This window comes from Oenanthe melanoleuca, chromosome 3 (assembly GCF_029582105.1).
Source record: "Oenanthe melanoleuca isolate GR-GAL-2019-014 chromosome 3, OMel1.0, whole genome shotgun sequence".
Lineage (NCBI taxonomy): Eukaryota > Metazoa > Chordata > Aves > Passeriformes > Muscicapidae > Oenanthe > Oenanthe melanoleuca.
In genome coordinates, this window is record NC_079336.1 from 84,781,503 (window position 1) to 84,808,078 (window position 26,576).

At 36.7% G+C, this 26,576-nt stretch overlaps 1 protein-coding gene across 1 annotated transcript in view; it reads left to right on the forward strand.

Moving 5' to 3' along the window:
* THADA (THADA armadillo repeat containing) overlaps positions 1–26,576 on the forward strand; it is a 150,025-nt gene that overhangs the window by 6,302 nt on the left and 117,147 nt on the right. The window contains exons 9-24 of the mRNA XM_056486272.1: positions 205–299; positions 577–797; positions 1,526–2,217; positions 2,834–2,985; positions 3,120–3,275; positions 4,392–4,514; positions 5,433–5,556; positions 6,980–7,128; positions 7,972–8,182; positions 9,562–9,697; positions 10,061–10,197; positions 10,624–10,782; positions 11,863–12,020; positions 16,392–16,501; positions 23,557–23,689; positions 26,355–26,468. Of these exons, the coding sequence (XP_056342247.1) occupies positions 205–299; positions 577–797; positions 1,526–2,217; positions 2,834–2,985; positions 3,120–3,275; positions 4,392–4,514; positions 5,433–5,556; positions 6,980–7,128; positions 7,972–8,182; positions 9,562–9,697; positions 10,061–10,197; positions 10,624–10,782; positions 11,863–12,020; positions 16,392–16,501; positions 23,557–23,689; positions 26,355–26,468 (2,870 nt within the window). The remainder of the gene's footprint in view (positions 1–204; positions 300–576; positions 798–1,525; positions 2,218–2,833; positions 2,986–3,119; positions 3,276–4,391; positions 4,515–5,432; positions 5,557–6,979; positions 7,129–7,971; positions 8,183–9,561; positions 9,698–10,060; positions 10,198–10,623; positions 10,783–11,862; positions 12,021–16,391; positions 16,502–23,556; positions 23,690–26,354; positions 26,469–26,576) is intronic.

A 26,576-nucleotide genomic window follows, 5' to 3' on the forward strand; every position in this document is an offset into this window, starting at 1 on the left:
CTTCTATTATAGATATTAGCAGCTCCTTATTATGCTGGAGGATAAAGTAATTACTATTTGCTATCCAGGTGGACACTACAGATTTAGTGATGATACAACTACAAGTAGTCTAGCAAAATTCAATACCATCTTTTATAATTTTGCTGCATAGTTCTAGCACACAGTGTTTGCTGCATTCTAATGTAAAATATCTATGCTGTGTAGCAACGCTCCTGCAGACTGTTCAGACTACCTCAGGACTGGCTGTTATCCTCTTTATCAGAGCCATGTATGAACCAGTTGAGGAATTACCTTCATTGGTAAGTGTATTTTTTGGCTGAAGACTGTGCAATATGATGGTGGTGTTACCCTATGCTATCAGTGTTGTTGAGAGGCTTTGCTGGTGCAGATACCAGGGCTTGCCAGCCTCTATCAGCCCTTAGCTGGAGTATAATCCTTTCTTCTTTCCTTGCTATATGAAGACTTGGGTTTTGAATTTGACAAACACCATATACAAGAAATCTCTTCAGATCTTCTAAGTCATGCACAGAACAGCTGTGCTGAGGTGCTGTAATGGGTGTGCTTTTGATATTCCAGATCAGTGACTTGCTCCTTGGGACAATGGAACATTCAGGTGTACCAGCGTGGTTCGTGAGGAACTGTGGGGTTCTGTGCACAGCAGAGCTCCCGGACTCAGTGCTGCTCTTCCTTTGCCATGGAGCACTGGCTATGCTGGATTGGAAAAATGGCAGCATGGGTGAAAGTGGAGAGAAACTCTTATTAGATATTGCATCAGTCTTGTTGTCTTTGAGTTCACAGTAAGTTTGTGTTCTAATCTGTGTTGTTTCATGTTTAGGAGGAGAGATTTATTTTTAATTCTATTTTTGAATGACCCTTGTGGTCCTGGTAGAATATCTCAGATGTTTTCTGTGTAATGATATTAGGTTTTGCCACAGATCATGTGACCTTTTTAATATATTCATAAAAAACTATGTAAATTTGAGAAATATCGTGATGTTGCATATGTAGTTCTAAGTTTTCAGTTTTTTTCTTGCCCACTAGCACTATTGGATTGGAGATTAAAAGACGTATTCAGTTCAACCTTTGGGCCTTGGAGCAGTTTCGTGATTTTGTTTTTGCATATAGGATACTCAGTTTTGGTAGTCTTATATGGCAATGAAAAGTTTTCTTTACATTTTCAAGAAGCATGCACCAACATAATGCTGCTCAAATGTTAGCAGGTGCATAGAAAATTTTATTTTTTTTATTGTTGTGGGGCTTGTGTGGTTCCTTTTCCCCGTTGTTAGGGGGTTTAGCTGCAATCACTTAATAGCATATCAGGTAACTAAGCATGTATTTGGCAACATCCAGCTGATCACTTCTGTGTTCATTCCTTTTCCTCCATGAATGACTTGTGTTTCCAAACTTGTTTTCATGTAGGGTAAATGAATATGATGAATAGTTATTCTTAAATACAAAATTTATTTGTTTAAAATACTGATAAATGAAGAAAATGAATTTTTTTTGTATTTTTTCTTTTTAAAAGGTTAAAAGAATCCAGTGTGGCAACATCTTTGTCTAGAATCCTTGCTATTTGGACTAATTCAGCACTGGCTGCCCTTGTTTCAGGCTCTCCAGATCTAAAAATCAAACTCAATGGGAACTCTGATATAATTGGGAAGCTGCTGGAATACATTTATACACACTGGGACCACCCTCTGGATGCCATCAGACACCAAACCAGATTGATTTTCAAGAATCTTCTTCAGATACACCAAACCACCATTGCTGGATCCAATGGAAAATCAGACCCATTCTTTGCAGGGCTGATAAAGCATTTACTGAGCTTGGATTGGCATGTAAAAGGGAAATATGCTTCTCTTGGCTGTCTGGTGGAGTGTGTGGGCACTGAAAATATACTGCAGTTGGACAGAACAATTCCAGTGCAAATCCTGGATGTGATGAGTGATCAGTCCCTTGCACCTTACGCTAGTGATCTCCTGGAAACCATGTTTACAAATCACAAGGCCCATTTTACTTCGAGTTTTCGGGAAGGCACTTGGATTGAGCAGTGGCACAACATCTGGGTTTCTCCTCTTCTGTTAATACTGTGTGAAGGCAACCATGACCAAACTACTTATATAATAGATTACTATTTACCAAAATTGCTCAAATGCAATCCTGACAGTCTGAGCTACATGATAAGGATTCTTCAGGCCTCTGCAGATGCTAATCTGGGTAAGAAAATAAACTTTGTATTTGTAATTATGATTTTATTTAAAAAAAAATCCTAGCAGTGTGATTTCTGGTTTATTATTATTGTTAGAATTAATTTGGGAGGAAAAACTCCAGATGGCGATTATTGCTATTAGTATTTCAAGGTGAAAGTCATAATAATCATAAGTGTCTCCTTGTGCCATGAGTAAAATCCTTCTGTGGGTGCCTTATGGTTCTCTTTACCAGGGTTTGTTAAATTCCTGTATTTTCTTCTACTAGTTTTTTTAATTTCTTACACAGGTGTGTCCACTAACAGATTGTTTTTTCTTGTAAACATGTGGATACAAGATTTATGATTCTCTTGTTTTGAAGTAATTTAGTGTGGCTCTAAAATAATGGCTTGTGAGACCTCATAAGGTCTTTTTTTAATATGACATATTTGAGATGAAGCCTTTTGGGGGCCAGGTGATTTAGAACTAGTTTAATTTATAGCAGCACTGTCTTTTGGGATTTATGGAGTAGAAATTAAAGGAGGTGGGTCATGTGTTGAAATTACTGAGAGTTTCTGACAAGCCCTGCGAGTAGTACATTGCTGGTGTTAATCAAATTAATTATTACTGGTTTTCATTTTCTTTAGGCTCCTGCAGTACTAGAGGAGCTCTTGGAGCATTAATGGCATGCTTGAGAGCAGCCAGGGCTCATGGACACCTGGAACTTTCGAATATCATGAGCAGTGGTCTTGTATCCACTGAGTGTATAAAACAGGGTCTAGTTCATCAGCACAGCCAGGTAAGGGACAACCATTTATGTATCCTTTAAATTAGAATAATTGCTTTGGTCCTGATTGCTGTGTTGTATTAAAACAAAGGTGTCATCGTAGGTGTCAGTAAGTCTTTTATGGTGAACTTCTAAATATCTTTCAGGTTTGCATTGATGCTTTAGGTTTACTTTGTGAAACCCATCGTACTACAGAAATTGTGTCTCTGGAAGAAATGCAACTAATTCAGTTTTTTATGATGTACAACTTGAACAGCCAGTCTCCTTCTGTAAGACAGCAGATTGTTTCTCTGCTGAGAAAGGTAATTTCAAACTATGAGCAATGTCTAATGTGCCTCTTATGTTAGTTATAACACCATTTATAAAGAAATAATGAGTATGTTATGAAGTTGCTAGTTGGAAAGAGTAGAAGCTGTAAGACCAGGTCTATGCTTTATGTATTACCCAACGGAATGGTGTTAAGTCATCACAGGCAAGGATGGCTTAAACAAACTATTAAGTGGCAGAGGCACAGTGGATGGTGGTGGGTGTTGCTTGACCTGTCAGCTCCTGCTCACTTTGCTGATAGCAAAGCAGTGTGCCTTGGAGTCAGCAGTGAACCTTGTGTTGCCTTGGCTGGGACCTAAGGCTGTGCTTACATGGACTTGTCACACCTCAAGCGAATTCAGTCACTTCATTGCCCTGGGAAATCTGACCTGGAAAAACAAAGTAGAGGAATATTCAGCATGATATGGCTGTGCCATTACAGTCTGCAAGGAATGAGTCTCTCTGTGTGATGGAAGTTGCCAAGGTCACATGTAGCTCCATGGCAGAGGGATGGGGATGTAATAAGGAACCACATATGTATAAAGAACAAGTGTTTTGTTCATGGCAAAAGAAGGCAGTGTGGAAGGAGAAAATAATTGATTTGAGAAGGGAGAGAAATGAGGGAGTCAGTTTGGCAGAAACGAATCCCATCTCTTTCCTTTCTTACCTGGTGCAGACTGAGGAGCATGAGATGGAAAAGTTGTGCTAGATGGGAGTGTGATAAGAAAGGAAATATTTATGGATAGTAAAAGAGGTGGAGGAAGGACTTTTGAAGTGAACCAAACTCTAAGATACAGTGAGGCTGTAGAAATTCTGTGTTTAGTTTTTTAATAGATGAACACACTTCCACAGAAAATGAGGTAGGAGGAGAAGGCTTGGCATGAATTCAAGGAGGGAGATGGAAGAAGGTGTTGGAGGTGTAGAGGGAGGAGAGAAAAAAATTGGTCACAAGAGAGATGGGATAGAAAACTTTGGGTATGGAGTGGGGAGAGAAGGATCTGTTCTGTGTTACGCTGTATGCAGTGTGATTTGAAAAACAAGCTGAAAAATCTGCCTTTCTCTTATTTTTCTGTCAATGATTGTCTCACCTATGTTTTATTTTGTTTTAAAAGTTATTTTGCAGGATACAAGAAAGTTCTCAAGTGCTTTATAAATTGGAGCAAAATAAAACCAAACAAGAGTTAGTTGAGAATTCAACTAAAGTGCCTCCTTTGAGGATTTTGCAGCAATACAAAGTAAGTAGACTGCTAGAGATGCAGGTAATAGAGGTGGGATAGCATTTCTGAGAGTTCATTGTTCCTCAGCACCACTGGGTGAGTTAGGCTCTGTGTGTGTGTGTGTGTGTGTTAGGCAATAGTGCAGTGCAGAAGGAAAAAACCTGTAAAGCCAAACAGTGCTGAGGGGCTTGTCCACTGTGCAAATGGACTTGCACTTTGTGCAAGTTTATTTTGATTAAATATACTGTTGTTGATAAACTGAATGCCCATTGGTATTTGGAGGGTATCCTTAAGGTAAATTTTTGAAACCAATAAAGGTTATTTTATGAGGAATTGCTCTGTGATGTGCATTGAAACATCAGTTAAATGAGGAATGGCTGGAGATGTACCCTCAATCCAAGAAAATAAAAGGGTAAGTGTCTTGTCATCTGTTGGCTATTTAGTAGTGAGCTTTAAATGGTGTGTGTTACTTGGACTTAAAATAGAGATCTGTCGAGCTTCAGTCTTTTTCTTGGTCTTCAGAATAATCAGTGAGTGAGAGAATGAGTAACAAGAGCTTAAGCATGAAGACTTCTCTTGTATTGGTCCTTTTTATCCTATTTAAAGGCTCACATCATCAGTGTCTTTATGTCAATCTGTTCCTTGAGTTCTGCTTTTCTCAGTCATCTAATTTTTGAGATTTGATACAATGGCTTTTTGTGGGGATGCGGAAGGAGAACTGTTGTATTTAAAAACCTAAATGATTATCCAGCCTTCACTGTTCTCTTAGAAACTAGAAACTCTGTACTGTGAATGCCTTCTGTTTTTGCAAATTAACTGTAAGGTCATAATTTTTTGGGGGTAAAGCAGAATGTCCTGAGTTCAGTTACTTAAGCTTTTGTTTGTAGGGCAGTAAGTAAAAAAAGTAATTTTTTTCTTGCAATTTTTTTTCCCCAGGATTTCATGTCATCTGTATGTGCCAGACTTTTTGAGGTATTGTTTCCTGGTTCATCACACCCAACCAAGTTTTCTGCACTAAGTATTTTGGAATCAATAGCAGAAATATTTTCTGTTCCAAAAGGTAAGAAGTCTATTTTACAGACTTTAATAGATGTAAGGAATAATGTAGGAATGGGAGATATTAAAGAAGTTTCTTTTATGCCATCTAGTCAGTTTTCTGTCAAAGGGTTTTCTTAGTCCTTAATTTCTATGGCATTTCCTGGGTTGCTTTTGTTTTACTTCAAGGGAGGATAGTAAGTTTTATTGGAGAAAGGAATATTGAAGTAAATGCAAATAATTAATGCATGTGGCATATCTTCTATAAATTTGGATTTTCTTGCATAGCCTCGTTTTTTACGAAGATATATTTTTTTTTTATTATAAGGAAAAATTCCTGGTCAAGTTTCAGTGTATTTGATAACTTCACTCCTTTTTCGTGCATATAGATCTTAATAGCTTAAAATGCTGAATTCCCAAAAACTCTTGATTGAAAAATATTGCATATTCTCATGATATTATGCTAAATAAAAACAGTTTTATTGTCCAGTTAATGATGATGTGCTGGTGTTATTTTAAATTTTCTTCATGATTTTGGCAATCTTAATTCAAGAAGTATTTGTTAGAGCCTTGGAGTATTGATATTCTTGCTAAATCTTGTCTCTTGATCATATGGCCAACATAAAAATGTTTCAGTCCTAAATTGTAACACTTTCCTTTGAAGAAATGGGTTGTCTAAGATAAATTGATTTGAGAGGGAATGAAAAAAGCCATCTTGCTAAATAAGTTCTCACAATGCCTTGATGAATGCACACATTAATGTTATTTTTATGAATATGTATAGGAGTGTTTATGAATTGTTATGGCTTTTTTTAAAAATAGGAAGTTATTCTCAGTTGTTTATAATAGCAACTGAGGATTTAATAATTTGGACGTTACTTTTATAAAGGTGATTCAGCTGTTGTGTTCTGTGCTGTATTACGGTGCAGTTTTTGACATCCTAAAATTTCTGCCTTCTTCACAGCATTAAGTCACCAGAATTCACAACTCATTTATATCTAAATTAAAACCAAAAGAAATTACACACATTTTAAGGGATTATTCCTATAACAAAACTCAAAACCAAGTGCAAAAACACACTGAAGCATTCAACATCTTTTTTGAAAGGAATTATTTTCTAATATGCATACTTACAGGAAAAGAGTTTTTAAGTGAAACCAGAAGATTATTTTTAATGCTGAATTTAAAGGGAGTAAATGGTATTCTGTTTTTGCCAATAAGTTATTTTCTGTATTATTAAGAGTAATTTTTAAAATAAGGTAAGCATTTTTGTTCCTAACAATGGTAAATGTGGTATTTTAAGACCTATTAAGAGAAGTAATATTAAAATAATAATTTAGCTAAAATTTTAATGCTTCTTTTAGTATAGCAAAACAGAATATGAAGACAGTGCTTATTCTGGAAAGAGTTACAGCACAACCATCTAATGCATTAATTTCTTTGAACAGGCCATGCACAAGTTTTTCAGTTGGATCAGGAGGTTGATTCTGCTCGTGTCCAAACTTTGATCCAGTGTTTTGCCAGTACTTTTGAGGAAGTAAAAATTCTGGCGTTCAGACTTTTGATGAAACTACGTGATGTTGCATTGAATTTACAGGTATGAACTTGAAGAGTTTAGAGGGAGTGATTTTGTGGAAGATGAGTGTTCTGTAGTATACCAGGTGCTTGTGATAGGTACAGAGCAGGAATCCTGAACCTTAGAAGCTGGTCCAAGTTGCCTGCAGTAGTGTTCATCACTAACACCTTCTGTATATTTTTATACAGCTTCTGCCCTTAGCTAAGGTGGCTTGTTCCACTAATGGATGAAGGAATTTGGGAAGTTCATTGGGTATAACTATGAACTATCAGAGAAATGGTTAATGCAAGCCCTTGGCTTAGCTGTGGCTTCCCTTTGTAAATGATTGAGACATTTTGACTTGGTTACTCTTGTACATTTAGGAAATTCAGCTCCCTGTTTCTCTTTCTTTGTGATTGATCTCAGACTTCATTATCTGATTATTTTTTTTTATTTCTCACAAATATTGCCCATTGAATTGATAGAGATTGTCTCTAACTTCATTAAAAGTTATTTTTAAATTCATTAGTACAGAGGAGCAAATACTGCTACCAAGTTCTCTTTAATGCCCATTAGCAGATAAAACACAATAATTTAAAAAAAAATATTTTCCTGTGAGGTGCAGTGGGATTCAATACTGCTTTATAAATGGCTGTCCCCTTCCTCAATATCTATATAATTGTATCCTTGCTTAATACGTGCACATGCATGTTTTGAGTGTAAGGTGATCAGTGCACAAAATAAGTGTTTCTTAAGAAATATGTACCAGCAAACTTAATGAAAAGCAGGTTCTCAGATTCCAGGGTGGTAAGAAGTTTAATTAAATCAATCTGGAAGCTAAATTAAATGAGCACTATTACTGCTTTGGTTTTTTTTTTTTTTCAGGATTCTGAAAATTTGGATCTTCTATTCCAAGCAGCAATTGATCTTAGCACAAGCACCAAGCCATACGACTGTGTCACTGCTTCATATTTGCTGAACTTTTTAGTCTATCACAAAGGACTGCAGCACATTTGTTTAGGAAAATGGCTTGAGCATAACCCCCAGATGGATGAAAACACATCAGTGAGTACAGTGGAGAAAAACACTTTGGCAGGTAAGATTTTTGGGGAGAGATTTTTTATATTTATTAAAAGTTTGCTGCTTTTCCATAAGGCTTTTGGCAATAAGCTTAGTAAGAGATGCTTATTTCCAACAGGATTTTAAGTATATTGTGTTCTGCTGTTAAGAAGCCAGGTTCCTTCGTAAGATCTTCTAGTCCTGTTTGTGTTGAGGCTGCTGAATATTCTATAATATGGCTTTTGTTGTTTTTTTGACCAGTGACTTTTTAAAGGGCTGTGAGGGCCCAGGCAGTGAGCCTGGTGAAGCTGAGTGCATGAAGTGCAGGAAGGGACCCTCTTCTTCCCTGAAGAGCTCACTTACTCAGAGGGAAGGCAGCTGCAGTTGGTCTGTGTTTGTGCCAATACTTGATATTTGCAAAGCTGCCCCTTGGAGCTCTGTTCACTTGGACCCACTTTTCTGTGAGATTTGCAGTCCTGTGAATACGCATCCACAGAAATGAGGCTTTGTTCACAAATGGAGTATTTTTGTTTGGTTTAGTGCCCCTGGATGAAAGATGACAGGGCTCTAAATCTGGCAGGTTTGGTAGATTTGTTAATCAAGCTTTCTCTACCGTAAATAATCTTTAGTGAAACTAAAACACTTAAGTTCATTATTTGTGGTAAAACATCTTATATAATTTGCAGAAAACTCACTATTCTATACTTTTTTGTGCCATTCTTGGCTTCTCTACAGATGCTGTTAATCCTTTCTTCATATGCAGTGAAATAACAATTTTGAGATATGGTTGTGGTTGCCATAAGTGAAGGAAATGTGTGGGTAACCTCATGTCTCATTGCTCTGAGGTATCTGCTGCTGGTAGTGATCCATGGTTTCTTGTTGGGATCTGTAATTTGTTCTGATTCTGGCCCTGAGGTGTCATAAGCTATAAGCAATGATAATAGGCACATGTGTCCTTGAAAATTGGTCAGGTTATTTAGTGGAAAACATAAGGTTCAAATGTATAATCGTGAAATTTTGATCTTTAATATTCTACTGTACTCATCATTGTATTAATATGACTGTAAGGGTGAAGTCTGACTTGCAGTATGGAGTAGATCACTTCATCATGAGCTGTTGGATTGTTCCTGAGCATAGGATTATGGTAGTGCTTTTCACAGTTGCCATTTGATCAGAGAGACAGATTAAATTAACTCTTAACAAATATTGCTGGAGTTTAGGTAACTGAAAATCAATGGTAACATATATTTCAATGACAAAAGAGGGAAAAGTATAATAAAGGAAATTGATGTGCTATTGATATTCCATTGCATTGTTGTGTACACAGGTTTTATTCCTGTTTCTTAAAGCAGATTTGTTTCTTAGAAAATACAGTATATAGGTGTTCAATGCAAATCTGTCTTTAAAATATTTTAGTTATCAAGCTTTTATTGGTGACTGTTGAAGAAGAAATATTCCAAGCCAAGAAGTCTCTGCTCCAAGCAGCAGCATCATTTCCCATGTATGGGAGAGTGCACTGTATAAATGGGGCTTTGCAGCAATTACCCTTCAAGTAAGTAAAACATACTAAATAAGTTGTAACTCCGTATTTAAGCAAAACATACTAAATGGGAAGTTGTAACTCCGTGTTTAAGTGCAGTGGAAGAGCTGTTGAGGAGAACAGAAAATCATACAGTATTACTTATACGGAAATCCAGTACCTGTGGATTTTAGAACTTTTGCTGACTGCTGCAGTGTTTGATACTTCCTTTGTATATGTTAAACTCAGCCTTAAGACTTTTCAATCTCTACCCTATTTATAGTTTTCATAAATATTGTTGCAGAAGTGTTTGTAACTTTAGTTCCTTTAAATATAAAATTATTTTTCATCCATGTTGTGTTTTGGTTGTGATTTTGACGTTTTTTTTTTCTTAAGTGACTTGACACTGGTGTCTGAATGGAGGGAAATAGTGACCAGGCTCATTCTGATGTCATACAGCCTCTCTGCTGTAGTATCACCAGTAGTACAGAGCTCATCACCAGAGGGTCTTATTCCAATGGACAGTGATCCAGGTAAAGAACCAAACACAATCGCAAAAGAGTGTTTTTTCAAATCTGGTGCTCCTGAAGGTGTCTTTGTCTTGCAGTCATTCAGAATTAGACTGAGCACCCCTCCCTTTCAGCTTCTCATTTTATATCATAATTTTAGGTCACTCTTTTAATTTCTGGTAAAGTTTTCTTGACTTCTTCACTAAAAAACCTACAAACATTGGCATCCCTGTGTCATGGCATCCCTTTCAAAACAGGGGACAGTAAATTCAGGTTTCTTTCTTTGATTGTTCTAATCACCATAGAATCTTGTGGATTTTTTTTATTTTTTACTTTTTAAAAATTCTAATAGCTTTTTGTACTTATGCACCCAAAATTAATTACATCATTATAAAGAACTGTAAGTAGAAGACAAAGCTATCTTAAATATTCCTCTTGATTAATGTGCAGAAAGTGCAGGTCGCCTGCAGATGATTCTGCACGAGATACAACCACAGGACACAAATGATTATTTTCTGCAAGCAAAAATTCTGAAAGAACACTGCAAAGAAGAATCTGAAAATCTGGCTGACCAGAGGCCAATGAAAAATATTTCTGTGGAAATAGGAGGTAAATTCAAGGCTATATTAGTAATTAAATCAAGGGATTTTTTTATAGAGGAAGCATTTTATGTGGATGATCAGTTTGAAATTACTTGCTTGTGTAATGTTTCAATTCTTATGTGTCAGAAGCTAGTTCTCCATGGACATGGTTTTAAAGACTAATTCACTGTGCTTCAGGAAGATTGTGGTTAATTCTTTAAGTGAAAATTAATTTTGTATTGGCCTAGACTCTGTTGCCTTTACTACACTGGCCAGGTAATCTTGAGCACCTTTTCTATCAAGCTTCTAATGTAATTCTAGTTGAGAAGTGTTCCTGTGATTTTTCTCTCCAGTGTACACAAGGCTACTAGAGACTATCTTCATGCAATACAACTTGTTGCATGAAATTACATGAACAGAAACTTCAGTTTGAAAGATTCCATTTGTAAAATGTTAGGTAGTATTTGTCTGCTTCAATTAATAGCAGCTATGAAACTGATCCTTACAACAATGAAGAAATTGTAAACTTTGGCATATTCAGTGTAGGCCAGAATAAATTGATAGAATGTCCTTACACTTTAAAATGCAATAGTTTATGCAAGCTTTTGGACTTCCTTTGCTTTTTCCCATGTTTGAAATCATTTGGTGTGTTTCCCTTCACGAGTAAAGGGGTAAATAAACACGTGCCAGTGTCGCAGTGGCCACCAGGTGGCAGCGGTGCGTCACCAACGCTGCTTCCTTCTGGGAGGCGCCTGGAGAATGTACAGGGAGCCAGGGATGGGGGAATACGAAGTTTTCTGAACGTGTTTCTGTAGCTCGGTGTGCTAGTAAATAGCAATTGTGACCAAAAGACGTCTGCTCTTTAAAACAACACTTCCCTGGTAAAATGCTAATACTGCTGCCTTTTCCAAGTGCAAGAAAGTAAAGCAACTGTTGAGCAGGGAAAGCAGGGTCAACAAGATTGAATTATCTTTTGGGCAGGCAAGTTTAGACATTTTTTCGTATTTAATTGCATTTTGTAGCACAGGCTAGATGAAGTTTAAATTACACACCTGCATTTGAGAACCTTGAGTTACACTATTGCATTTGTTGTTTTCTTGTTTTTAAGGCAAAGACAGGCAAGCGTGTGACGTCACAGCTCAAATGGTTCTTGTGTGTTGCTGGAGAAGCATGAAGGAAGTATCTCTGCTCTTAGGGACACTGTGTAAACTTTTGCCTTCACAAACTGCATCTGAACCTTCAGATGGGTTAATAACTGTAGAACAGGTAGGGAAAAAATTTTATTATAAAACCTGCTATTTCTTTTTTGGTAGTGGTAGAGCAAAGCAGTTTTTAGACTTTTTTTTCTGAAATCTGTGTTCTATTTGGGTGAAGTTGTGGGTTTTAAATCCTTTTTAATTGCCATGCTCTAAGGGTTTTCTTTATTATCCTTGGTTATCAGTCCTGTTTTGATTCAGTGGTATTCAGAAAGCATAACTACAGTAGGAACAGATAAGTGAAGAAGTTATTATACATAACTAACAAATTCATTCATTAGAATTGTACTGGGTTATTTATGAGATGTGTGCTGTGTTTAGGGATACCAGTGCCTGCCTGCCACCCTCCCTGTTGTGTCTCTCTCAGGATATATGTCACTAATAGAATTGCTAAAAAAAATCTTCCAAACTGACTTCATATTCAAAGTCTCTTTTGTGTCATTTTGAACTCCACATATTGGGATTGTTTAAAGCTCTTCCTTAATTAGCCCTCAGAGTCAAGAATTCTGAAAGTCAAACATACTGACTCGTCTTAGTCTTGTTTTCCTCCTATCCATTGTTATAATTTGTATGTAATCTGACTGTATCTTTTTCCTCTGATTTTTTTGATATGAGATATGAGAAATGTTAATATGCCATCTGGATTTCTTGCAGAATGTTGAGTTCAGTGGTTGCAAGAAATTAGATTACCACAGGCATTTATTTGGGAAATATTTTGTTTACTAAATTTCTGTTTTAATTGATGATCTTTTCATTTTCATATGTTTTAACAAAACCAGTTTGCATAGAAGACTGAAATATGAAAGACCAACTACTTTTTAACCTCTTTTTCTTTCCAACAAAAACCACTCTACTTAGTTTTTCCTTAGGTGTTAGAACTTTTACATTTTAAAATAAAAAATAGTACTATGTACTCCAGATTTTATTTCTTATCTAATGTTGTGGTGCCATGGAAATAGTGTTGGTGTCTTTGTTCTTGCATTGTCTCCAGTCCTCATGTTTTCATCTGGTGAACAGCTGTGCTTGTATTGTTGCTGGGGTCTGGAGGGCAGATGAGAGAACAGATATGCATTTCCACAATTATGTTCCTTAATCTGTACCAAGTCAAAGAGGAATTGGGGTTTTAGAATGAGTCTAACTCTAATGAGTCAATTCTAACTGTAGCACCTCTGTTTTTGGAAAGCAGATATTAATAGGTGCTCTTTCAGAAATAATACATTATTAAGGAAGGTTAGACTTCCATGGTCCTTGTGGGTCTCTTCCAGTTCAGGATTTTCTGTGATTCTGTAAAGATACCTTCTTTTCCCATAGATACCTCTTCAGCTTGTTTATGCTTCAGATGTCTTCCTGTAAAACAGGAAGTCTACATTTTCATTTGAAGAATGTTTTGAAATCCTGATTTTCATCAGGCTTGCTAGGAAATACGCAAAGATGAATGCAGGCATTTTCTCTGTACTTCTTGTAACTTTAGGTCATTGCCATGTTTTGTACAAAAAACCTGGAGTTTCATCAGAAATGACAAAAAATGTCAGTGCCATAAATGCTGGGGCTTCAGACTTATTTGTCAACACTGAAAAGTGTTTATAAGCAAATTGGATTTTGTTATCTTACGCATGTAGAACTTTTCTTTCAAGTTGCCCATTCTTTTTCTTTGTTTTGTAACTATTGGAAGAGATTTAAGAATACAGAGAGGGAAAACTTTGAGAGAAACCTTGGTCAGCTTGCCTTAAGCCAGGGCTAAGTAATTGTTGAGAAAAATCTGGTAGCACCTCTTGGCCCGTGTGTGTCTTCCTGTTGCAAACCTTCCTCCTGTTGTACTGTGCTTCAGATTTAGGTCAGTAACTGTGTTGAATTGTGCCTTAGGGGATCGGCGCTGTCATAACTTACTCACTCAAAAGATCACAATGAGTGTTGAATTTGCTCAGTCTTCTGATTGATTGTACCTGCTTTTTTACTGGAGCATGCAGATGGAAAGACAGTGTCTTACAGTGCTGGTGTGCAGGAGGAAATGGCATAACAAAACTGCTTCCTGGCAGGCAGCATGCTGCTGGGGGGCTGCTCTTTGCAGCAGCAATGCTGCCTGTTGTGCTGTGTACCTGTGGGGGAGAGGTTGGCAGGGAGGCAGCTCCTGCATGATACTTTGTTGTTTGTAGGAAGTTGGGACAACATCAGACTTGCACTCTCCTTGTCTTTTGAGTAGGAGTTTGGGTTTCCGTGGCAGTCCTCAAAACATCAGCTATTTTACATGGTGGCCTTGCCTTTAGAAATAGACATAGGGAGTGCAGAGTATAGCTGGAGCAATCTCTATATTCAAATGCATATTCTACTTTTCATTTTCTATCTGACAGAGATAGCAGGCTCAGAGGTCTACCTAAGAAAATCAATATAAATAGTATAACATAACCTCTAGGTAATAGAGCAACATCTAATGAAGATTCTGTGTTTTTTGCCATATGACATGCAAATCATGAGTGTTCCAAATCTGGAGGAGCATTTAGCTCTTCCTCAAACTCATGTTTATCTCACCTGGGAAGCTTTAAGACTGTTTGGGGAGATAAGTTTGCCAGAGCTGAAAAAGAAAAGAAGCAGGCAGCAGAAGACTTAGTTGTCCCATGGCCTGTATTAATCTCTTGGAACATCTTGGAGAGAATTTATATTTTGAATACTCAGATTCTTGCCCTCAGTAGCAAGTGTGGCCCTGCACATTGTTCAATTAGTAAGATTCACCTATTGTATTCTAAATTTATATTATTTTCAAGAACTGAGTTATGGTTGTGCCACTTGTAGCCTGTGAGTTGAGTTTGATGCAAGCTTGTAGTCAGTGTAGCTGTTGCAAGGAGCTCGTATAGTATAAATATATATATATATATATATATATATATATAGAGTATAAAAATATATATATATAGTATATATATTAGAAGTATAAATAGTAAAGTTGGAAGTTACCTGACCCAAAAAAAAAAATTGTATGAGTTCTAAAAGTGTAAGTGTGGTGCTGGGACAGGCTGGTAAATGGATTTTGCATATGTATGGATTTCTTAATTTGGTTTTGTTTACACACCTGGAGAATGCCCTGTCCATGGGTCAGTTCCTTGTGAATAAAGGGCACTTACTCCTTTTTGAACTGAAAGCTGAAATGAAACCCTGTGGTTACATAAGTTTCCTTAAAATCCTCTCAGAAATAACTTTTAGCTTGAATATGTCCAGTTATTGTGTGTTTCACATTAGGTGAGTTTTAGCTGCAGGAAATAATATATAGACTGTCTCAGATTATTTTTAATTATTGCAGTCTCATTGCATGGGTGATACAAATTACTTAAGGTTGGAAAACCATAAAGGTAGATATGACATTAACTTCCCTGGTAACTGAATTACTTGTCAGATTATTAAAGTATTAGAGTAATTGTATAAGTAATAGAATAAGCAGAATTTTATAAGCAACTTGATGTGATTTTATGCATTTTTTTATATAAAAGGTTTAAAGAAACTTTTACTGGAGAACTTCTAGGAAGGACTCCTGAAGTAAATTTTGCATAAGATTAAGTATGTGATATATGCATTTTAAACAAAATAAGTGGGAAGTTTGATTTGGACCTTGAAAGTTGATGAGAATTAAAAGAAAAAAAGATCAGCAAACAAGAGCCTATGCTTTGTGGAATGAGATTGTGTGGATCTGTAAACTTCCAGACATATTTAAAAGCTTTGTATTGTAATAGAGCTCTAGAAAATAACTATAAGTGGAAGTTCAGTTATTGCATTTACAATTTCAATGCTTTTAAAAATGGCTCACATTATTACAGTATCATCTTCATTTAAAAATTATTTCTAATGGTCAACAGCAATTATGCAGAATTCTGGAATGTTAGAAATGTGTATCTATGTATTACATAATCTAATGTAGATTTGTTTCCCTTTGGTACAATTTTTGGAGTTTGAATTATGTATCTTAAAAGCTTTTTAGATTTTTTTTCTGCTGTTGTACTTCAGTTGGCATTTTCTTTGGGGTTTTAGGCAAGAGTGTAGGCAAACAAGAAGGATTCTGCATTTGTTTCCCCTGAAAATCAGAGTTGTCCCTTCCTTCTCTTAAAACCTGAGTATGTCCATCACAGACAAATAACCAATTTCACGTCCATTATGTTTTTTGACTTCTTAAAAAATATAGAACTACCTCGTTAACCTAAAAAAATGAGTATAATACTTGTTATCATTAATGTAAGTTATTGTTTATTATAGGATTTCTAGTTGCTTTTTTCTTGTACCAGTGACCCTTCCAACCAGGAGAGTATTACTGCTTTGAGCTGCAAAATATTTTGCATATATAAATAAATTATGGATATGTAATTTCAAAAGGCTTAGTAACTTTTTCTTTCTTTTTTAGGTTAAAAATATTGGTGATTACTTTAAACATCATCTGCTGCAATCAAGGCACAGAGGTGCATTTGAATTGGCATATGCTGGCTTCGTACAACTTACAGAAATGCTTTCCAGGTAGTAGATAGGCAACTTACTGTGTTTTTAATATTAAGTTTTATCAAATTTTGGCATTGATCCTGAAACTGGCTGTGCAGGCAGATCCTTGCTTTCATGTGGATTTTATTTAAGTTTGATGTAGGCACGATTATGACGTGCTGTCATGATGACTGTGACTTGGACTACAATACTTATGGTTAGAGATGGTGCTTAGGCATTGAAGAATGATTCAGACATATAATGCTTGCTGCATTTTTCTTCATTTCTGGCATGTGAGTTTCCTGAATGGCTCTTAAAAACTCTTGGGAAAAGTAGGAGTGTAGAGTTCTTCCATCTTGCTCCCCTTTTCTGGTCCTTTATGCAAATGTATGCCAGACATTTTGCTTTAGCCAGGACATTTTCTTGGAAACTTCTGTTACCTGTCAGTGAATTGGTTATTGTGACATTTGGAAGACTACCTGACAGTGCATCACAGGATGTGATATGCACTCTGGCTTTTTTTTCTTTCCCCTCGTAACTTTATAGTTTCCTAGAAGAACTAAATGAACAGAATTGTCCTGAGGTCTGGGCAAGATCATTGGTATTTCCATTACATGCTTAGCTACTATTTCAGGTGCTGGTTATGTTTCTTTTTGGTGTGCAGTTTTTATATCCCATCCATGTTTAAATAAGACAAATTAAAATTTCTACTGACTAGGCGAGGTTTTTTGTTGTTAGGGTTTTTTTAACTTGAATTTTCAATTTGAAGTACCTGTATTTTCACAGCAATGCCAGGTTAAGTAACCAATGTTCCCCATCAACCAGTTTGAGATTGGTTTCTTCTTTATTTCATACTGGAAACAGTTTTGGTGCTTTTAGTACAGACTTAGCTGGCTGATCAGGTTCAGGTTCCCTGTCTGTCCCCTCTGAAAATTTTCCCACCAGAACTGAGGCTTGGTCTCTGCTACAGAATGCTGGGTGAGGCTACTGCATCTGTGTACCAGCACTCCTGTACAATAATGGTATTTGACACGTGGTGGTACTCATTCTGTGTGCCAGTGGCATGTTAAACTGCATGCCATGATTCTCTTGGTGATCTCTCTCTCCAAGGTACATTACTTTCTTGCAATCTGAGGGGTTTCAAATTGGCCTGAGGAGTTTGTTGAGCGCTCACACAGCCTTGCTTTACACTTCGTTTACTCAAAAAGAAAGAAAAGAAACTTACTGCTTATGTTTTTGCCTGTCCATATGTTTTATATACACCTGTTTAGATATTGGGGTGTTCTTCTATAACATGAAAACTTGGTTCAGGAAGTTCTAAGGTCATGTAAGTTTTTTCCCATCAAGGTGAAGAGGGTGTCTGGCCATCAGAGTAATACAATTTTAAAAAAACCCAAAAAAACAAAAAAACAAGCAGCAAGCATACCTTTTCTACCAAGAGTCTATTTGAGAGGAGAAAGGAAGTAATCCAAACAGGTATAGCCCCACTGATCTGATCTCAGTCAATATGCAGGGCTGTCTTGTAACAAAGGCAAAGCAAAAAGCAGAAAATAATGGAAAACAGGTAAAACTTGCAGTCAGTTTATAGGAGACTTGCTGTTTTTCTTTGATTTTCAGTTTTTAAATTTCCTTTAAAAGCTGAGGCAAATAGAGTACAGAAAATCTACCCAGACTTCAGAAGAGTTGCTGATGTTTGTTGCCTCTCCTGCTTTCTGCTATTATATTTAAGGGAGTACAATCCACTTAACAGCATCCTTATGTTAGGCTGAAAAATGAAGAGTCAAACCCAAGAGAGCTCTGCTTGCCTGAAAATTATTTAAACATTAAGTGATATGTATGTATCATCCAAAACAAAAGCCCTCCAAAATTAAGAAAGTTTCATCTTCTGAATTAGCAGTTGTCCGTTATAATTTTTTTTGTTTTCCATACTGCCTAACATATTTAAAGTTATTTCAAGTAGAGCGAGTCTTCCTTTGGGAAAAAAAGATTTATAAGAACTGGAGAGCAGCTCTGTGGAAGTACATTCGTTTCAACGAAAGACAATATTTTCCAGGAACTACAGGTCTCAAGGCTTATATTTGTATTTAAAACAAAAAGAAAGGAGACTGATACCAGAACAGGAAATGACTCTTTGATTTGGTACTCCTGGGATATAAGGAGTATTTTGAGACTCTCCTCCAGAAGGGGTGAATTAAGTCTCATGAATGCAGCTGCCTTGAAGGTCTGTTGATTGTCATGAAGTCTTTCCATGTCCTCTGCTGCAGCTGGGGCCTCCATTCTGCAAGTGAATCTCAACTGGCCTGCTTCCCTCCATAGCTCATGGACAGTCTTGAATCATGTGTGTTAGAATCTCTGTTAATTTACTGCTGTGTCCACAAATGCCAGAGGAGAAAGCTTTTGTCTGGGACAGCTCATAGTAATGTGCAGTGTAGCATGATACCATGCTGAACTGGATTGAACTCAAGATGTGCAGAAGCATCCCTGACACTTGAATTTGTTCTTTTTGTAAAACACAGTGAAAAATCTGTCACTAGGGCTGCGTCAGATCCTTTTCCTGGGCATTTATGAATTACTCCAGTTGAACATAGTCCTTCATTTATTTATAGCCAAGCACTTTTTCAAAACTTTATGCTGCAGTATCTTTTATCTGAGCTTGCTTTTAGCTGTACAACCCTTAAACACTGGTCTTTATAAGAACCAAGAGCAGACTTTTTTTCTAGACAGAATGATCATATTCAGACCTGTTTGGTTAGTGGTGAAACAAAAATATTTCCTCTGCAGAGATTACTTACGAACCTTATGAAATTGATCTGTCTTGAAATTGGGATTTAAATTGCTGAGTCTGCTCTAACATGCAAGTTACCATTCTTCTGTTTCCCTGTTGATATTCCTTCTGGGAGTGTAGTGCTTCCTTTGTCATGCCTGTTAAATGTTGCCTGCAGCTGCACCTTCAGAAAACCATACAGTTACATAACAAGCAACATTCATATCAATGAAATAAGCAATGTGTTTTTAAAAAGAGTATTTCCTGTCAAAGGCCTGGAGAAATTAAAAAATGCTCATTTGGTCTGATAACATGGTGGTTCAGGAAAGTCAAAAATCTGTTTTAAACCTGAAAACTTGAATCTCTTGTAATCATTATTGCTCAAGCGATTTCATGGTCCCAAATGTCATTTTGCCTGCTTTACATTTATTTTATTCAGTGATCTCTCTGTTGAGAGATCAGGTAGATTTCTGGAAATTTGAAATGGTATTGCATAGCTATGGAGGTAGTGCTTTGCTTCACTAAAGTTGCAGAATGCAAGGATAAGGTTTGGGAAGAGTAATGTCATGCAGTGCAATGTGTTTACTTAGGAATAATTTATTTTGAGCACTTTAAAATGTTTGATTGGGACTTAAACATGGTGCGTACTATTTTAGGGGATGCGGTAAATATTAAATTACATGAAAACTGTAATTTTCTAAAGATAAAGATAAAAATCATGACTTTAAAAATGTTTGTTTAATCCGTCAGTTTCAGTGAAAATTACTTATCTGTACCTAGTCAGTGATTTTCTGTAATATTTTTTTGGGGGAACTGGGAATAGACTCCCACTAAACCTTTGCAGTAAACTCTGTTTCTATGTAATTTTTTTGCTCTGAAGTGACTAACTTTTTGCTTTCCCACCCTGCTGTTATCTGGAAGGAAGACTTGTAAAATGGAAATATCACTTAATGGACTTTCTAGTGAAACTTACCAAAATCATAAGTAACTTTCTAGCAAAAGTGTAATCACAGATGTGAAGAAAAGAGTGTTAAAGGAAAAGAAAGAAAGTGGGGGATAAAAACTATTCTTATATATTGAGATGCTTGTATGTTAGGAAATGCATGAGATAAGGGAGTATGAGATACAATATTAAGGCACTGCTCAGGTTGATGGTGTGTTTAATTTTTAACATTGTTCACATTTTCCCTCTCATTTCTTTTCCTGCTTGGTGAGAGCGAGATGGGGTAATGATACTGTCATTCTGAAATTTTGAAGCCACCCAAGGTTCTCTCTGCTCTGCCTTACTGACAGAGAAACCTCAAACGCTTCTCAATGTCATTGTAACTGTAATATAATTGTGAAGTTTTGTTTCATATAGAGCAGATACTATGAAAAGGAAGATACAAGTGGAAGGACTTTGTGGTTTCAGAGGAGTTGTTCTTAAAAGCAGAATTATAACTTGAATAGTAATGTGTTTTTGAGGTTAGATTCTGGTCTGAGAAGTACCAGGGGCAATATTGTGTCTATAAAAAATGGGAATCACATTACTTATGTAAAACAGAATAATACAGCAGGCGTGTTGAGAGAGAAAAAAAGTGATGAAAGAAACCCACTTTTTCCCTAGATAGGAAGTGCTTACAGTGGTGGGAAACACTGAATTCTGGATATACACGTGTAGAAGAATGTTTCTGGTCATGTGATGTTTATGCCACAAGGCACTTGCGGATATCCAGGAAGGCCAGATTCAAGATTGATGCTTTGTTAACACACAATTTATTTCAGATAGGAGAAAATCCAGATATTACTTAAGGAGAGGAGTTTAGCTTTAACTTAGGATTGCCAGGCTTTCGTACTCATTGATGTTGACCACAGAAAGAGTATGTATGAAATTGTTTTAACTGACAGATGAACAGACAGAAATTTGTGGATTACACTTAATGTACTGCATCTTAAGTAATTTGTATATCAACTCACTGTGTTATATTTTCATTATCAACAGTATTTTTTTTGATCTGGAGAAATCATTACTATTTCATTCTGGAAAATGACATTTGATCTTGAGGCTTTAATTTTTTTATTGTAAAGCTTCGTTATTCTTAAAATTTAGGGCCACCTGCTTCTTATGACAATATTCTTCTTGCCAGACCACAAGGAGACAGAGCTGCCAAATGGAAGGGAGTAGTCCTCTCCATTGCAAAGTCAATAGTCTCTAATGTTTCTAACTCTACAGCAGTAACTCTTTCACCTTCTAATAAATAAAAGTGCATTGGTGGGTGACTGAACAAGGTAGAATTACTTGTGGCAAGATCAAAGCAATATGGCTTTAAGGGAGTCTGCAGTTTATTTGACTTTAGTGTGTTTCTCTTCTTTCTACTAATACTGAGAGGAGAAAAATCCTTCAGTTTACTTAAGAACAAAATATTCAGTGTGTTACATAGCAACTTCTAAATATTTCCTTAATGCTTTACTTTGTGCTTCTCTGCACCCAGCAGATGTAGGTATTTCTCATGGGGTGTTCATGTTAATATTAAGATAACATACTGCAGAGAGATGAGCACTGTTCTCTGCATGACTGAATGGAGACATTTAAATTCTGCTTAGCTGGGGAGGTAAGACCAGGTACCTCCATGACCAGAAGCAGCAGATTTTCCAGAATGTGTTGATGTGGATGAAGAGAACTACAAAGTAGTGTCTTAAATGCTGAGGCTCATGGGTGAGATCCATAAGAAGTTTTGTGTGGTCTCAATCCTAGAATTATATCCTCACTGCATACCCAAAAGTGAGCAAAGGAATGCACTCTGAAAGTAAGCAAAGGCAAGCCACTCATCAGCAAAAGAAAGAGAATAATTTAAAAAAAAGAGGACTCATTGTGAGTTTCCAGGTTAATCTGATTGCTTCTGTCATAGGCTTGGGGTAGGAAGTGCCTTTCTTCTGTGCCATGGTACGAGGTGACATATGCCTTGTGCAGCCTGGTTCCTTGAGAGCTCTGGACTGGTGGTTTACATTCTGACTGCCCTTTGGAAGAGGTGCTGCCCTTAATAAAATGGAGAGAATGCCTGGCAGCAATGTAGGAAATGTGCTGGAAATCCTGCAGGAATTACTAAAGAGTAAGAAGTGTCTTCTGCTGACCTGTCTGGCACTTCTTGTGACCTCGGGTTTCTGCATTACTAATTTTCTGCTTATTTTGTAAAAGAAAGAAAGGAGGGTTTCACTACAGATTAAAGCCCCATTTATTGTTCACAATCAGGTTTGTAGCCTATGTAAATTCTTGCTTTAATAAGAGTAGGATAAAGAAAAGAATAGATGCAGGCCTTCCATTAGATTTTGGTTTTTACATCAGTACCTGCTACCTTTTACCCTTTCTTTTAAATTCTTCATTTCAGTCACATAGGTAGAAAACTTGATTGTAGTATTACTGTAAAGTCTCACTACTTAATCACAAATTTAATTATAGTTTATATTTTTAGGTAAGGCAAGTCCTGCATGGTTGAGATAATTGCAATTGTATTGTCCACCGTGATGAATTATTTCTTCTGCTCTGAATCACGTGTCAAACCAGTGTGACAGATTTTAATAACAGTGTCCTGTTAATAGAAATTTTGTGCCAATGAATGTTTCTTTTGGAACATTGACATAAGATTAATGGGCTGGTGCTGCACACTGAATGTGGTACATTTCATGGAACTGAACAGCCCCAGTAATTGAGGTAGACTTAAGTTTTTCCTTGTCCTTGGAAGTCCTTTGCTTTCAGGCAGTGCTGGGTTTTACAGCTGCAGAGGAGAAGTATTTGATGATAGGAGAGCAATTTAGGTGCTTTATGAAAAGTTTGACTGACTTAGTATCAAAAAGAGCAGTATGTCTTGTTTTTCATTCCTTCCATTGCTCTGTGGTTTGCAGGGTTATTTACATAATGTTACTTATTTTGAGGGGCTTCAGTTTTTATGGTTATAAACATGAATATTAGTGTAAGGGGCACACATCAGCTACTGTGTGACAACAAAGATATGAATTTGTTAAGTGTCACTTCCTACACAGTGGTTGATGTCCATATGTCTGGCTTTTTTCTCCAGAACATGGTAATAATTTTTGGCAGAAGAGAATTGTTGCACCTAAGCAACATAATCTTGTTTTCTGCTTAGTTAAATATATTTTGCTAGTGGCACTTATTAATATAATTGGTACCAACGCTGAAAAAATGTATAGTTTTGCTAAAATTAATCTTATTTAATAATAAAAATCTGTGTATGTGCTTGGAGATAAACCTACAGTAAGAAATACAGGTTGCTGAGTACTTTCTTTGTCTTTGTCCTTGTTTTATTCACTTGTTTCATGTTTCTGTTTGATGTAGGTGTAACAGTGAGAGTCTTCACAGAATGCCAGAGCACTGGCTAAGCTGTGTGTTAGAAGAAATCAAATCTTGTGATCCTTCTTCCACACTGTGTGCAACCAGACGGAGTGCAGGAATTCCATTCTACATACAGGTACCAACTAGTATCACTGACTCAGATTTAAATATGTTGTCCAGAAGGGGCATTAAAAAAAGGAAATTGCATATTTATTTTTCCCACTCCAACCCCTTTTCATCAAACAGTTGTTTGGTTTCTTTTTATACAGACTTTGATTGCCTTTGTGCAACCAAGAAGCTGTTTGTATGTTTGGCACCTCAGTTCTATTCACTCTTGAGATTTTTGACTTGTGGTAAATTTCGGTATCATTTCTAAAGACTGTGTTTAGGCTTTGTGTTTCTGGCAAATTCATAGGTTAATTCACAGATTAAGTAAGACTTTGTTAACCTTGTACTTCAGTGCAAAGCAGGAGAGTGGTAAAATATGAGCAGACCATTACGGAATTGTAAAATGGTGGCTTATTAAATTCTGCAAAGTACTTGGGAAGGCCACTCAACAGTAGTAAAGCACAAGTAATAGTGTCACACTAACTGGTGTTGACTGTCAGTCTCAAGTACAGTGGAGGAGTAGATTACTGAAGACTTCTATCTGTGAATGTGGGGCCATGCTCTCACATTCTTCCCACTCCCTGTGCAACCTTCAGCTCCATTAATCCCAGCCTCTCTAGCTTCTGCCAAGTTCAGAACTGATGGTGGGATGGCAGTGTTTTGTCTCTGCTGGAAGTGTCACCTCTTGCTGAGTGCCCCACATTAGTATGCAGCAGCTCATCTTCATCCATGTGGGGTCAGTCACTTCAGAGTTGGTTTTGCAGATTGCACTTCACTTATTTTCATTCCTTTGTTCCTTAAAGCAGCCATATTTGCTTTCCCCTAAATTAACCTTCATGATCTTGATTTTCAACCAATTTTCTAAGTCAAGAGATAGCTATATGATTTGTAACTTTCTCCACTCTCTGAAGTACAGTCTCAAGCACGTTCCAAGGATCTGAGGGACTGCTGGGAGCAAGCTCTCCCTGCCAGAATAATTCATCTTGCTTGTTTTCCACTCCAAGTTTGCCCTGAGAAAGTTGAGGCAGCCGGCTTCTGTCTGACCTCTTCTGTCACTCACAGCCTGCTCCTGGCTTTGCTAGATGTGTGTGCAAGGCAGCAGAGATCACAAGTAGGGCACTGGTTTTAGAGCCATTTTTCCGGTTTAGTTTCAGCAGTTAAATATCTTTCTCACTTCTAAGAGTAAGTTGTCTGCAGAAGAAGTTTGGTGATTTAATGTTTTCTGGTTTCCCCATCCACACCACACAGTTTGAGTCTGATGGACATTTATCTAGTTTTCATCTTGACAATGTGAGAAAAACAAAGCATGTTTGAATCAGTTTTTTATGTAAAAATTAGGTTACTGTAAGGAGTAGATGGACCCAGTGATACCCCACTGTAGAAAACACATAGTCTGTAGCTGGCCTACTGACTCCATAGGGCAAAGCTTTCACTGTGCCTCAGTTCTGTGGATAAACATGTCAGAGGCTTCTTTTTTGACAGCTATGGAAGAGTACAAAGTCTAGTCATTTAACAGGTGAGTTTGAAATTAACCTTGGGATTAGTCTGAAATAAACTATTTTCGAATTGCACCTTTATAGTAAAGAGAGGTGGTAGTGTTCTTTGGCAGTAGTTTTGAATGTGCCTATAGATTCAGTAAAATGAATTGAACCTTCAATGCCATGTGGCATTTAGATAGTAAAAATACAAGCTGTATTGTGTATCCTAACAGTAGTAAGAGAAGGTTGTTTTATTAATGCAGTGTGATCTCTTTGCTATTTGCATCCTGTCATGTGTTCTTATTAACCTAAAACACATCTATTTTAATAAGAATATGTAATTTTTAAGGTTATAACCATTCCATGAGCTCTTTAAAATAGGAATGTTATTACTGAATAGTGCAAAGGTGCAGTTCCATTTAGTGGGTGGGAAAATATGATTTTCAGCTTTAACATTATGAAATTCTAGTCTTCAGGTCATTCTCCTCTCTTTTATATTTCAAAAACACCTTTTTTTCCCCACCTACCGTCTCTGTTTCTCCTATCATTAAAGATACTTATAAACTGTCAAACTATGCCTGGGTTTCTGCCTAAACTTTGTAATTAATTTGTTTCTTACTGATGCTGAACAGACTAGGCCCAAAGCACAAATGGATAATCATCTTTTACTGGTAATAAATGACTTATGATTTTCCGTTTGTACTAACTTGGAAAAAATTAATTAAAAAAAGTACGAGATAAAGAGACTATTCTAAATTCAGACCTGAATTTTAGAGAACTGATTTAGAGTATTTTCTCAGCTGAATGTCTTATCCACTGAAATACTGTTTGGAGATGGATGCATCTCTTCCGTTTTTTCAGAAATGCACTGCTTGTTTTATCCTGTGTTGCAAACCAGAAAATTTTCTTTGGCTAGCCCTTGTCATCTCAATTAGTTGATATTATCTTAAAAAAAAAAATACTAGGAAGTGTAAGTATGTATAGTACAGCAGATACTTTTGCTGTCCAAAATGTTATGATTTTTATACTGAGCAGCTTTAAACAACGCTGAGTTGAAACAGAAACTTCATTTTTTGCAGCTTTTTCTTATTCCTTCAGTATGGTCAGAAGCTAGGCTGTGGTGTGGTACAGGACTGAGAGCAGAACTGGTAGTACGGAAAAATGGCTAGAAACACTGGATTTTTCTTTTTTCTTTTTTTTCCTTCTTTTCCATAGGCTTTGTTGGCATCAGAACCAAAGAAGAGCAAAACAGATCTGCTGAAAATGACAATGAAAGAGTTGATATCTCTAGCTGCACCTTTGAATGAATCTTCAAGTGTAATTCCACAGGTAAAATTCAGCCTCTCATCAAAAGGAAAATGTCAAAGTGTGTTTACACTATTTCAAACACTTAAGGAAAGTGTGTGTTTTTCATGAGGATATTCTGTTCTTACTATC